General features: G+C 37.5%; 1 protein-coding gene across 5 annotated transcripts in view; it reads right to left on the bottom strand.

The window, feature by feature from the left end:
* LOC147227339 (plexin-A1-like) overlaps positions 1-12983 on the bottom strand; it is a 299109-nt gene that overhangs the window by 81827 nt on the left and 204299 nt on the right. For all 5 annotated transcript variants that reach the window (XM_086158939.1, XM_086158942.1, XM_086158943.1 and 2 more), the window contains exon 11: positions 1892-1988. In XM_086158939.1, coding sequence (XP_086015065.1) covers positions 1892-1988 — 97 coding nt within the window. The remainder of the gene's footprint in view (positions 1-1891; positions 1989-12983) is intronic.

Raw genomic sequence — 12983 nt, 5'->3', positions numbered from 1 at the left:
ACATAAATCCTAACTGACACCATCAATTGGGCTGTGCTGATTTTGTTAGTCAATATCCAAAACTCACAGACTGTCAGTTGATCGTCAAATCTTGATTTGCCATCTTTCATGAAAATCTTTTAATGTGGTCATTCATTTTTTTTTTTTTCACCAAGACATTATAAACAAACATTGGCATGATGACTGGGAAGCAATTTGCTTTAAAAAGTGCCTTTGTGAATGTTCCATGGACAATCCAACCGTTTTCACATTGGATCTGATCTATTTTACATATACTGTACTTCCATACATGCATATTAAAGTTTTTGGAGGTCGGACTTTGTGTAAGCATATACTGTGTATAATCAATACTCTCCAGATCGATTGTTTCATGATTTCATACCATTTAACAAAAACACTTACATCCTATGCCTTGCTGTTATTTATTTTTGTATTTTTTCTGACAAATTTCAGTTCTTAAGTAGCTGCTTTAAATGAGCAAAATCCTGTGTCTCCTATATCCATTATGGTTAGACAGTTTTGACAAAAAGGTAGGTTACCCTTCAATCCTTATAATGAATGGTATGTTCCTCTTCTCGATGCTGCCAAAATATGCAATACATCATCAAAATTAAACAAGTCAGCTGCTAATGACAGTTGAGCCAGGCTATCACAAAATGTTAATGCCAAAATACAGAAATCAAGCTGCATACTTTAGTTTTTTATCACATATTCTATTCATTCCTTCATTTTAAGCAGTCTTTATTTAAAGTTAAGCAAAAGTTTTGTCTCACCAAATAACTGCTAATAAAACAATTAATTGGATTCGAGACTTAATGAAAGCTAGAACTTCTCATTTCTGATGGACCACTTAACCACTCTTAAAATGCATATTGCATTATAGAAAACTGTCCATCTGATTGCATAGATGTGTAATTATTTGTAATGACTATAATGAGTTTGGCATTTACTTCTCAGCACAAGCCAAAATCAGTATTTTAATCCACTGAGAGGATTTTTCATAACACACAGAAAACCTTAAAGGCATTTAAATAAAATCACACAAACTGAATAATTTGGTTATGGTTGATAAGCAACTAATTTCTAAGCAATCTCCAAAATCAACTGTATGTCAGACTTTTATCAAAATTAGGTCAGACAGAACACAATGGGCATGAGATTGAAATGTGCATTTTTTCCGTCTATAGCGCTAAAATGAGTGAAGCAGAAAAAATGAGACAAGAACTGAGTGGGAGGATTAATCTGACTCCAGTCATGCAAATTTGAAACAAATGACTGTGTGACACACTTGAGAGCAACACTTGTATTACCTGGTGTAATGGGACGTCTAAAATCATTAGCTTCCCCTACCCGATGTATTGCACTTGATTAAGAATTTAGAATTGGTGCTTGTTTTCCACTTCATGCACAATAGTGATTAAAAATAATAAATGCTGTCCCCCATGTCATTTTCTGTTTTTCTCCATCTTTCACTTCATTCTCATCAAGCACTGCCATTACGTGCTGCTTTTATCATCCACCCCTCATCCTTATGCCCAGAAGTTTCTTCATTTGTTTATCCACCTCTCTGACATCTATCCCTATTAATTCATATGTTAGATGTTTGTTTTTTACCTTCACAAACCATCAATCACCTCCCCTCTTATACTCAAGAGAAGAATAGTTTCCTCCTTTTCCCTTGACGTCTGTCAGAAATAAAATTAAAGATATCTGGTGAAGGGGATGAAAAGTGCTCTCAGTTTTGTGCTTCTCACTAGAAATCATTACAGACAGATAAACAAGCAGGACCAATTCACATTTCTGTCGGGCCATCAAGCCAGTGAGGTCGACCGTGACTCAGATGAGAGAGGAAAAGGGAGAGAGAAAGTTTAGAAAATGGAAAGTGCTTTACCTTGTATGTTGAATGGGTTGTCAATAACAAAGTTTCCATTCCATACTACAGAGAGGTCAACTGGTAGGTCACTGATGTCACTGCCCTCGTAGTCATACTGAAAGACCCCACACACACACACACACACATATACACACACACAAACACAGACATACACAAAGAAAGACAAGCAGCAAGTCAGAACAGAGTTAATTTGGATGACATGTGCTGATTTGATTTGTAAGACACTGTAATTCTGCAAATGTGCTTATGCAGGTTAAGCATGGTTAAGGAGAGGATAGGAGAGAAGAATAGAGAAGAGGAGAGATGCAATGGACAGAGTATCAGGGAGATGAGAAACAAGAGAAAAGGAAATATATGAGGGATGGAAGTGATGGTTTGTTAGAAAGATGAGAAAAACAGGGGCGGAAAAGAGAGGCGAAGGCAAAAATGGTGAGCTGGTCCCTTCTTCATGTGGACATGAGCTCAGTGGCAGGATGAGGGGGAACGGGAGATAAGATAGGGAAGAGTGCAAAGTGAAATTGGCATTTCCAATTTGCTTCCTGACACACTGGATTTGGCAGACAGGGCTTGACCATCCTGTGTGGGCGATGAAAGTTGTAAGCCCAGACAGACACACACACTTATGATGCGGGTACAAAACTTCCAACTTGTTTTCTAATTCACCTCAACTCAATACCAAACTTGCCACCATACTCAATTTGATTCCCCCACGATTTCCTGCACAGAGATAAATGTTTTGAATAACAGTCTACCTGCTGGCAAACATATTTACTGCCACGTTGCATTTTCTGCAACTTACACAAATTTGCATATTTTAAGATCAAGACTCTTGAAGTAACTCAAAATTTGCACGACCAGCTTAGCCCAAAATGAACCTTGGCTCCTCTTTGAAATTAAATTCTGTTAAAAACACATTGATAGCTAGACATTCACTCATCTTATTAGCAGCGCTTGCACTGTCAGCATTACTTATCCAGTCATACATTTACTTATTTCATGTCTACACTTAAGAGATGTCATGATACAAAATATAGTGCATTTGCATTTTTATTTGCATTTTTTAAATTAACTAAACTTTCTAATCACAGTAATGTATGTATCAAATGATTGTTCCTTCATCAGTTTGAACTGGGATTGAAAATACTGTTAATAAATGAATACAATGAGAAATTAAATAATGACAAAGTACATGTATAAAGATTAAAGATATATTGTCACTTGAGTGTAAAAAGTGATGTTAGCAATGTTTGTGTACAACTGATAGAACTCCCTCTAAATAGGCCAACTGTTTTAGTTTTTAAAAATGCGGACAACTTTTGCAAAAATTCTATTACGTTTCAAAGACTGTCCTTGTTCAGAAAAGCATATGTATTTGGGACTGGACAGGATCGCACTTGAAAGACACCAATATTTACAGCGGGCATTCTGCAGTGTCAAGCTTTTATAAAAGTTTCAGGGTCATTAGAGCATCCTGCTACATCTCTTTTTGGCTGTCAGTGAAAACTGTCAGGAGTGTCAGGGTTAGAAAAAATTTCAGGCAAATCTTAACATTATTTTTGTGGAAAAAAGATAATTTGTGAACCACTTAGCTGTTTCCTGCTGGCTAGGGTCACTTAGTGTCAATTAAAAAGGAGCAGCTAATTCCACCACAAACAAAAACATGGCTTTCATGTCTGATTCAATTTTTCCAAATTGTCTTGCTTTACATTTTATCTACAGTTGCTTTAGAATTACATCTGTGTCACAAGAATTGGGAAGGTATTACATGAAAATACTCCTCTTGGCAAAGTCAGTTTAATTTAAGTAAAGCCACAAGTAATAGCTATTCTACTTCCAAGGATATAGTTCTCTATAGATTTCTATAGTTTTCTAGTTACATTTGATAATTAAATGTGTATTTTTCATCTTCTTATTTAATTTACATTTTTCATTTTGATTCTTGAGAGTCAGCTCTCTATTGCATATCATTTCTTAAAGGTACCGCCTACCCCCCCTCTTCTTCTGAGCCTTGGGAGATGCTATGGGGTCCCTCTTGCAAATAAAACTGGATTTAAGTACTTCTGCCTCAGTGCCAGGAATATCTTCAGCACTGAAAAGCGAGAAACATTCATATCAAATACCATTTTAAATACAATGCGACTTGGGAATTTTTTTTTTTTAATGATTTATTTGCCCATGTTTTTATTTTTCTAATGCTGATATATCTTCAGTAGTTTGATTTCCTTTTTTGTGGTTGATAAGGAATTAGGTTTATTATTTCTATACACTTCTGAGAAAGAATTCATGAAAAAAACATTTTTCTTTTAAAAAAAATAGGTAGTTTGATTCCAACTGGAAAAGAAGGCTTTTCTTGTGGATCATATATTAGTGGAAAAATAGAAACTTATAAATTAATTAATTAATTCAAGTGTTGAAGAACATTAAGTTAGTTGGTGTGAGAGAAGAGGATACAGAGAATAAGGTTAGATGGAGGAGGTTGATTTGCTGTGGCGACCCCTGAGGGGAAAAGCCGAAAGGGTAGGAAGAAGAAAATATTATGTGTAGCAGATATTCTCCACAGCTTTGCCAGTGTACAAAAGTGTGTTGCACGTTAGTATTTCCATTGTCTATACACTTAATAAACCCTTTGAGGTTAGTAGCTGACTCCGTGTCTACGGGTTTGTGGAACAAGTGAAATCTTTGCTAAGGAATTAAAATCCTGTGCAACTTTAGAACAAAAAATAGCCTGCAGCATTGAGTGTTAAAGGCCTGCAGCTGTCCACTGTCAAAGAAGACACACTACTGTGATCCATTTTATCACAGCTTTACTCTACGCTAACTATGTTTGGTAAAGGATTCAGGGTAGTGTCTAAAGAGAAAATGAGACTAAAATAACAGCCATAGGAAAAAAAAAAAGTGTGAATATAAGAAATTAAGACTTTGTGAGACGCCTTAGAAGAAAGTCAGTAGTCTCTATTGAGAATGTAAGCAACTAAGTTGAAGACCAACTAATGCGACCACAGGATTCTAGGGGATTTGACCAACATATTGTTCACCACAAAAGAAACCCTGATTGCTCGTATTCCCTTCCCACAACTCCGACGTGATCTTCATCCATCACATTTGAGGTAGGCCGTTGGCTGCATAAAAATCCTCATCATGTCCCACTAGTTAAAGGTTGTGTGTGGCAGCTACCATGCCTGGAGAAGCAACTGGACCCACACAAATACTACTACTTTGCTCCGTGTGGTTTGGCCCCCATTAAACTTTAAGGGTTTCCACTTGTCTGCCATCACCAAAACACTGGGCCAACTTGTTCTCTTGTCAGTCCCTGCCCACTCTGCTGCCTGCCACATCATGCTTTATTCATACTGTCACACAGTTTAACATGCAGACACACACCACGCCATGACATCCTGTCACACTGTGCAGTGCCCACTCTCTAACTCTCATCCTGGGGGAAGCTGTGAAGTAAGAGACACATTTGTTGCCTGATTCTACGCTACAAAAGGGTAAGTCAGTATGGAATGGAAAAGGACACAGCCATAAGGAGGATGAGGCTGAAACAATAAGGAACTTGTGTGTAGTTAAACAAGTAACACTCTGTGCAGCTATTATTTCCTGGGCAATCAATGAAAATGAATGGATATTTTTACTGTTACATTTTTGAAAACACCACAAATTATATCAGTATGGGCCCATTAAATAGACGTGATTATACAGTAAAAGGCATAAATGCAGCTTGTTACTCAAAAACATAAGAAACAAAACCTCTTCAAGAAAGGAATGCAATAAACAACAACAAGAAAAAATTACAATGGAAGACTCTGCTTTTACATCATAGCCGACATTTTGATGCTGCTGTTATTGTTTATTGGAACCTTGGGTGGTGAAGTTTGGAGATATACTAGCTTATATTACAATATTACAGTTTTATATTACTTTTTACAATGTGTGAAGGAGGGCAGTTTACACAGAAAGCAATTAGGCACCAATAAATAGATAAAGCATAATTAAAAAAAAGAATTCAATAAAATTAAACAAAATGGAATACAGGGGGCACAGTTGTTGGCGCTTTTTCCTCACAGCATGAGGGATATCGGTTCAATTCCCACAGGGGGACTCTCTGTGCAAAGTTTGCATGTTCCCCCCGTGTCTACATTGGTTTCATCCAGGCTCTTCGGTTTCTTCCCACAGTCCAAAAACATGCAGAAGGTTAGATGGAATACACTGTAAGAATTGACAAGGTATGTGAATGAGAGAGTGAATGGTTGGTTTTCCATATGTTGCCCTGCAATCGACTGCCGACCGGTCTAGGACGTAATTCGTCTCTCGCCCTGTGATAACTGGGATGGGCTCCAGCAGCCCCACAGCCCAGACCGATAAGTGGTAGATAGTGGATGGATGGACAATGAAAAAGAAATAAAATATGTAACAATAGAATTAACTAAACTAAAATGAAGAGAAGAACAATGAAGACAACCTTGGCAGATGAACAAATTATGTATAATCACATTGTGGGATTGTTTATGCAGACAGTCCAATCATTTATCCAATAGCTCTTGTTGGTCAGCAGTTTTAATCCCACTTTGACCTTTTATAACCTGAATTAAAGAGTGTGGGATTTGGGCATTTTGCCATAAGTTAGCTTTTGCTTATCAGCAAGTGTTCCCATGGATGCAGTGATATTTGTCAGAGGTCACAGCCAGGGATTTCACCTTCAGCATTGAGATTATTGAATGGAAATTATTTTGATTGAATACAAAAAAATAAAATATCATAGCGTGACTATTTAAAATTAGACACTCTCTAAATAAATAAATAAACAAGTTAATCAATTAATCAGTTAAAACTAGCATGAATAACTATATTGACCCTAGAATCAAGATTAATTAAATTTAAGAACACTTCTGTGGCCATTTACACTCTTTGATCCTTTAATAATAAAAAATAAAATAAAAAAATGATTGAATAACTCTATACTGAAAGAAGACCATCACAGGCTAAATGCTTTGACTTTAATCCTGAAGAAAAAAAATCTACAATTACAATTTGTACACATCAAAACGTTACCTTTAGTCCAAAAGACAACCTCAATCAAAAAACGAATCCTAATATATTAATTGATCCAGTTTTGAGAAAGCATTAAAATAGTCATCAGTCTTCAGACAATGTTAATTTATGTTGAAAAACTTAAATATCACATTATTATTACTATTATTATTATTATCATTGTTATATTATTATTATTATTATTATTATTATTATCATTATGCGTAGATTACATGCTTTCCTTAAAGAAGGTATCAGGATTCTGACGATATATGCAGCAAGTCCAGTTTCACCTCACTGTTACTCCCATGTTATTAGCTGAAGGGTGTTTAAAAATTACTTTTTTTGCAAAAGTAAAAACATCTTTATTGGTTTAATGCACAACTGTCACTGCCTTTTGTTTTGTTTACCATTCAAGTTTTTCAAATTCCATACATTTAATTTTGTTTTTGTCTCCAAGGCATCCTAATGGGTCAGCCTGTCAGCCTTAAGTAAATTTCTTCTACAAATAATTTCTCTAGTGGACTTGAGTTCTTGCTTTGCTGGCCTGCAGCTTGTTTGAATGACTGATTGCAGTATTTGCACTTCTGTGCGGATTCAACACCTAGAAACTGATGACTTCGATGTCCCTTGGGTACTTTTTTTCACATATGGACCTCAACATTTCAGCAATCGACTATCAGCATGCAAAGCTTTGATCTCAGAGTGGTACCACTAGTGCTGTTAAAAGTTCTGCAGAGGTGGACCTCTGTGGTGAAGGGAAAAAAAAAAGTTGTTCTTCTCCTACTGTGAAGCCCCACTCCTGGCTAGTCATCCTGACTCCCCTTCGCTCAGTGCCTGGAGCTGCTGGAGATGAGTAATCAGAGTCATTACTGAAGCCTGTGGGCCACTCCTCCATGTCGCAGCATGTAATTAATCTACCTGAGCTACTCATAGTGGGGGCCCCTAAGGGGAGCACAGGGGAGTATAGAGCTGGACATTAGAAGGAAGTATAAGAAGCGGGGAAAGATTATGAAGATTATGAAGCAGGTAAGGTTTCTCAAAATTCAATCCGAGATCCCACCAGCAGAAATTACTTGATGACTGACTTGGGACCATCATAGTTCAAGTGAGCCAAATTGAAGCAGCAACATCAAAAGAAGCTGCGGTCTAAAGGGCACTCTAATTTTGATTGACGGTTTGTGGCAATTTCACTCGTAACATGCAATCTACGCATTATTATTATTATTATCATTACTATTTTCGAGTAGTAGTTGTTTAATGAATGAATCATCAGCCAGGCCCAACTTGACCATAATAGTAGTCTTGAGTCCGCCCTAACCTGACCAATTACATTTCAATTAAATCATCCTTTCAGGTTTTCCTGAACCACCCTACTAACATACATTGTCATACTGTCATGTTGAAGTTGGTCAAACCATTCATCATACATTTTTGCTCTAACCCTGGTTCAACCTAACCAATTAGCATGCATTTAAAGCACTAGCACAGGCTCCAGCCCCTCACCTTGGACTGAGAACTGCAATGCAGATCCTGCTAAAGAGAATATACGTGAATTGCAAATGGATTAGAAACAGGGAAATATATGTCCAAGCAGAAGGATGAAGATGAGGGCAGCAATGGAGGGCAAAAGACAGTCAAGAGTTGACAACTCAGCAAGAAAGACAAGAAGACATGGGAAAAGCAGTGGGACAAATAGGACTAGAGGGTATAGTATAAAGACGAGTTGAAACAAGAAAGTGATAAGAAAGGGTAGGAGGTAAGTCAATGAGAGGGGACAAGGGAGGGAGGAGAGAGAGAAGGAGGTGAGGTGACAAGAGGAGAGACCAAGAAAGACAGTGTAAAAAGTACAAGGTGAGCACAAAGCCGTCCCTGGCCTAATTACAGTAACACAACCGCCTGGCTCGGGTTCATTCATTATCTGCTCTCACACTCGTTTATTCTCTTGCTACATGAATAGTCTCCATGGATTGTATGTCTCAACAGATTGTATAAGTAGATATGCATACTGTTTGCACATTCGTGTGTGTGTGTGTGTGTGTGTGTGTGTGTGTGTGTGTGTGTGTGTGTGTGTGTGTGTGTGTGTGTGTGTGTGTGTGTGTGTGTGTGTGTGTGTGTGTGTGTGTGTGAAGAAAACCCCCTCAATGCTGACTGGGGAGGGGGTGACTTGGTCGCAAAAAAATGGGGGAGTGTTTGCTGTACTGTGTACGCTCGTGCTGTATGCGGGTCACCCCTTCAAACAATAATTGGTCATTTTGAAGGATACTTGGGTTTGTTAGTTTTCACTGGAATCACAAACATACACAAAATAATCAATTTCATTTTTTTCATGAGATTCAAAAGCATAGATTACTTGCATACTTCTATTTATATCAATTAATTTGAAATCAAACAAACAATATGAATATTGTTCATAAGGATAGTTTCATACATGTAATAAGATCACTACATTCAACGAAAGGTTTAGAGCAGGGGTGTCAAACTCATTTTCATCTTCACATCAGCGTAACGGTTGCCCTCAAAGGGCCACATGTAACAAACATGTAACAAAATGTAATGTAAAGTAAATGTAGCTACTCCATAAAGTTAAATAACTCGGAATTTATGGCTCATTCAAATCCAAAATGTTACATATGCATTGTCATCTTTCTCGAAACAGCCTCTATCCTGGACATTTCGGGCATTTAAGGTGCATTGATACACTGCGATCTAATGGTGGGACTCCGTCACTTTGTGAGTAACATGATCGGTATAAATTGTGGGAATGAAGTTTATGTTTGACTTTTTTATTTTAAGACAATCAGATCTTTAAAGACTTTCTTGCAGGCCACACATAATGATGTGGCGGGCCACATTTAGCCCGCGGGCCTTGAGTTTGACTCGTGGTTTAGAGGTATCGTCCTTCTTTTATGTCATGGTTTTATTGAATGATGGCTTATTTGTTGACACTATAGTTTAATGTCAGGATTATCCTGGGGACAAGTGCATACTTTTATTTGTGTTAAATGGTTACCGGAAGCTCAGATACCAAGTCCAATTATCATAATATATTACCTTACAACTTTTTAGGTGACTTGCAATTGGGCCAATATACAGGCCAAATCTAACAGTTTAAAGTTCCAAGACACATATAAAAACATATGAACATACACTAATGCAGTGTTTGATAGCTTATGTCTTGGTGTAATAAATCTTGTAAAGCAGGTTGCTGGTTGTTGCTGATGCCACAGTCTATATCTGATCCACATGATTAGGAAGAATATCATGTGGAGAATCTCCATATGTCTACTTCCTGTTGGGCTACAAAGTCTTTGGGGATGTTGTGTATGTGTGTGTGTTGGGGGGATGGCGAGTTTTGTGTTGAACCTTTGCAGTTTCTTTTTAACCCCAGCATGCATCCCTCCCGACTGCGGGTCCCCAGTGTATTTGGATATGCAGGTTCAATTTTTCAGTGTTGCCAGGAGGCTAAATAATGCACAAAGAGACAGTGAGATTGAATGGATGAGTGAACATCTACTGCTGGCTAATTTTCTCTGTGATTTATTACACTCTACTGTCCCAGTTGCAGCCAGCTGTGATGCAGATCCGCACACCGCTGCTGAAAATACATATAGTAATGTTACATTCATGCTGATTGGCAATCATTATTCTTTACATACTGGTCCTCCACAGTAGATTTTTTTTTTCTTTTACTGTTGCTACAAACTATTGTTATTATATTATTAGTCATAGTAGCAGTAGTAGTCGTAGTAGTAGTATGGTCGTAGCAGTATTAGTGGTAGTAGTAGAATTGGTGATGAGTTTATGTTTTCAGTTGAAGATAGGTAGAAAATATGAATCAGCTCAAAAATATCTTATTGAATGTTGGAAATCCTATTACATTTAATCATATTACATATGAAATCATATCATTTCTCCCATTGCAAAATGATGGAACAAAAAAGCCACATTTCATAATGTTGCACAGGGGCTGCTATCATTCAGAGGATTACTTTTAAAAGTCAGTGCAATTTTTTCTTAATAGTTCATAGTTTCACACTCTTCATCCGACATAATCTCTTAAGGGATAATGAGGTATGATCTTATGTTAGGATGTTCAAAGAAATTGTAACATTTTTGATGCACATTAGCTATACTTATCTCGAAGATCCTTTAATATTCAGTTGAATGGTTTCTTTTAAATTCAAGTAGGCTCTAGGACCACACGAACATAACAACTCCAATACAATAAAATTTGAAAATATTGAACAAGAATATAATGAAGTTGCTGCTCCAGGATATCATGTTTTTCTTCAAGTGCTCCGGTAAGTGATTTTCTTCTTTGATGTTTCCACTAAAGGGTAAATGTGAAATAGACATCGAGTTTTGGACACCTGAAGTGTTTTCTGGCCTTACTATGGTGTATTAGGAAATCTGCTTGGTACGGCTGAATAGTTTTGTTACCACTCCCTGCTGTTCCATTGGTTTACATCGGCAGTTTCATTTTTGCAGGAATTTGTAATTTCCTGTAATTTCAGCATCCTTTTACATTACTTAATTTAACGCAGTTATTCTCTTGCCATCTGGCACTTGCTATTTGTTTATTTGAATTCTGTTTGCTGTTTTTAATCTCTTTCCTTCCCTCTGTCTAGATCAGACTTCCACTTGTCTATTTCCTCCATCACATTTGTTGCATTGTCATTATCTGTTCCCTTGCTTTATTTTCAATTTTAATAGTAGTCTATTTATTCCAGTAATTTCCCATTTGTGAATTCCTGTGTCTATATGTGTGTGTGTGTGTGTGTGTGTGTGTGTGTGTGTGTGTGTGTCTGTTCGAGTATGTTTGAGTCTGTCAGTCTTTAACACCACAGCCATTCATCATCATTTTATCTACAGCTCCCTTAATTGGATCTATCACAGTCCCACCTGACAAAGAGGGGGTGGGTAGGGGACAGAAGGGGTTTCTGTGTGTGTGTGTGTGTGTGTGTGTGTGTGTCTCACATAAGCACCTACACACTCAATTTCCCCAAGTCTGGGTTTATAAACAGCTGCAAAGTTGTACTGAGTTCTGTAGGTTTACTGCTTTCTGGCAAAGAAAACACAGAGACTTTATGAAATGTTTAAGTACAGCCAAGAGTGGTGCATTTCTGTGTATGTTTGTGTGCACATGCTCTTATTCACGTGCAGTCAGCCTGCCAGTGAATGAGAGATTAGCTGAGGAAGGTCTCCTGCCTCAGCAACTCTGAGCAGTAGTATTGGTGTTATAATGAATGACTGTATCACGGGCAGGGGGATATAAACTGCACACTACTATTTCCAGGAATTACTGCTGATGTTTTTTTGATTTTAAGTGTTTTCTTTCTGCAGCTCCACAAACGGAAAAATTATAAACAGATAAATAAATAGATACATAAATAACATTCATCTGCAGCTTCAAACTATTTTGTGTTAAACCACTCTCTCAGTACACAGAACACACACATTGCAGCAAGCCTAAACTGAAAAGGCAAGTCATTGGCAAAAGCTTGACTTGTTTTGCAATGACATTTTCCATCAAATTAGACACGTTGGTATAAAAAAAAAGAAAAAAAAAACACTTCCTGAACAGCAATTATCATTTCTGCAGCTCATTCTTTTCAACAGTAGTCAGGTCACCCTGAATCTCAAAGAACACTGACTAGCATGGAGTAATTATGGAAACACAACTGACTAAATATGAACAAATTACCTTTCCGAAACACAAAAGAACTGTCAGTCCAATTGCCCTAGAGCTACTTTTCATGTTAGTGTTCAACATCAGAGGTAGAACAACTTCCAGGCTTGCAATGCTGACAGTGATTCTCTCCCTTTGAAGGGAGAAAGTGAGTGACTGGGTTAGAGAATAGAAAACTGCAAATGGCTGAAAAAATGAGCAGCATGTTCTAGTACCAACCAATAATGCAGTTAACAGCTAAAAGACCTGGGGCCTCTGACAATTGTGTGACAAGTTGGAGCAAAAAAAAAAGGCAGCACATTCGCTTCAGCTGCCATTCAGCGGTAAGAAGTGGCTATTGTAGCCATGGATTGCATCATGCATGTT

Source organism: Fistularia commersonii, chromosome 14, assembly GCF_037954325.1.
Source record: "Fistularia commersonii isolate RoL2024-O1a breed Wild chromosome 14, RoL_Fcom_v1.0, whole genome shotgun sequence".
Lineage (NCBI taxonomy): Eukaryota > Metazoa > Chordata > Actinopteri > Syngnathiformes > Fistulariidae > Fistularia > Fistularia commersonii.
The sequence above is the reverse complement of the archived record's forward strand: the minus strand, read 5'-3'. Positions and strand labels throughout refer to the sequence as shown.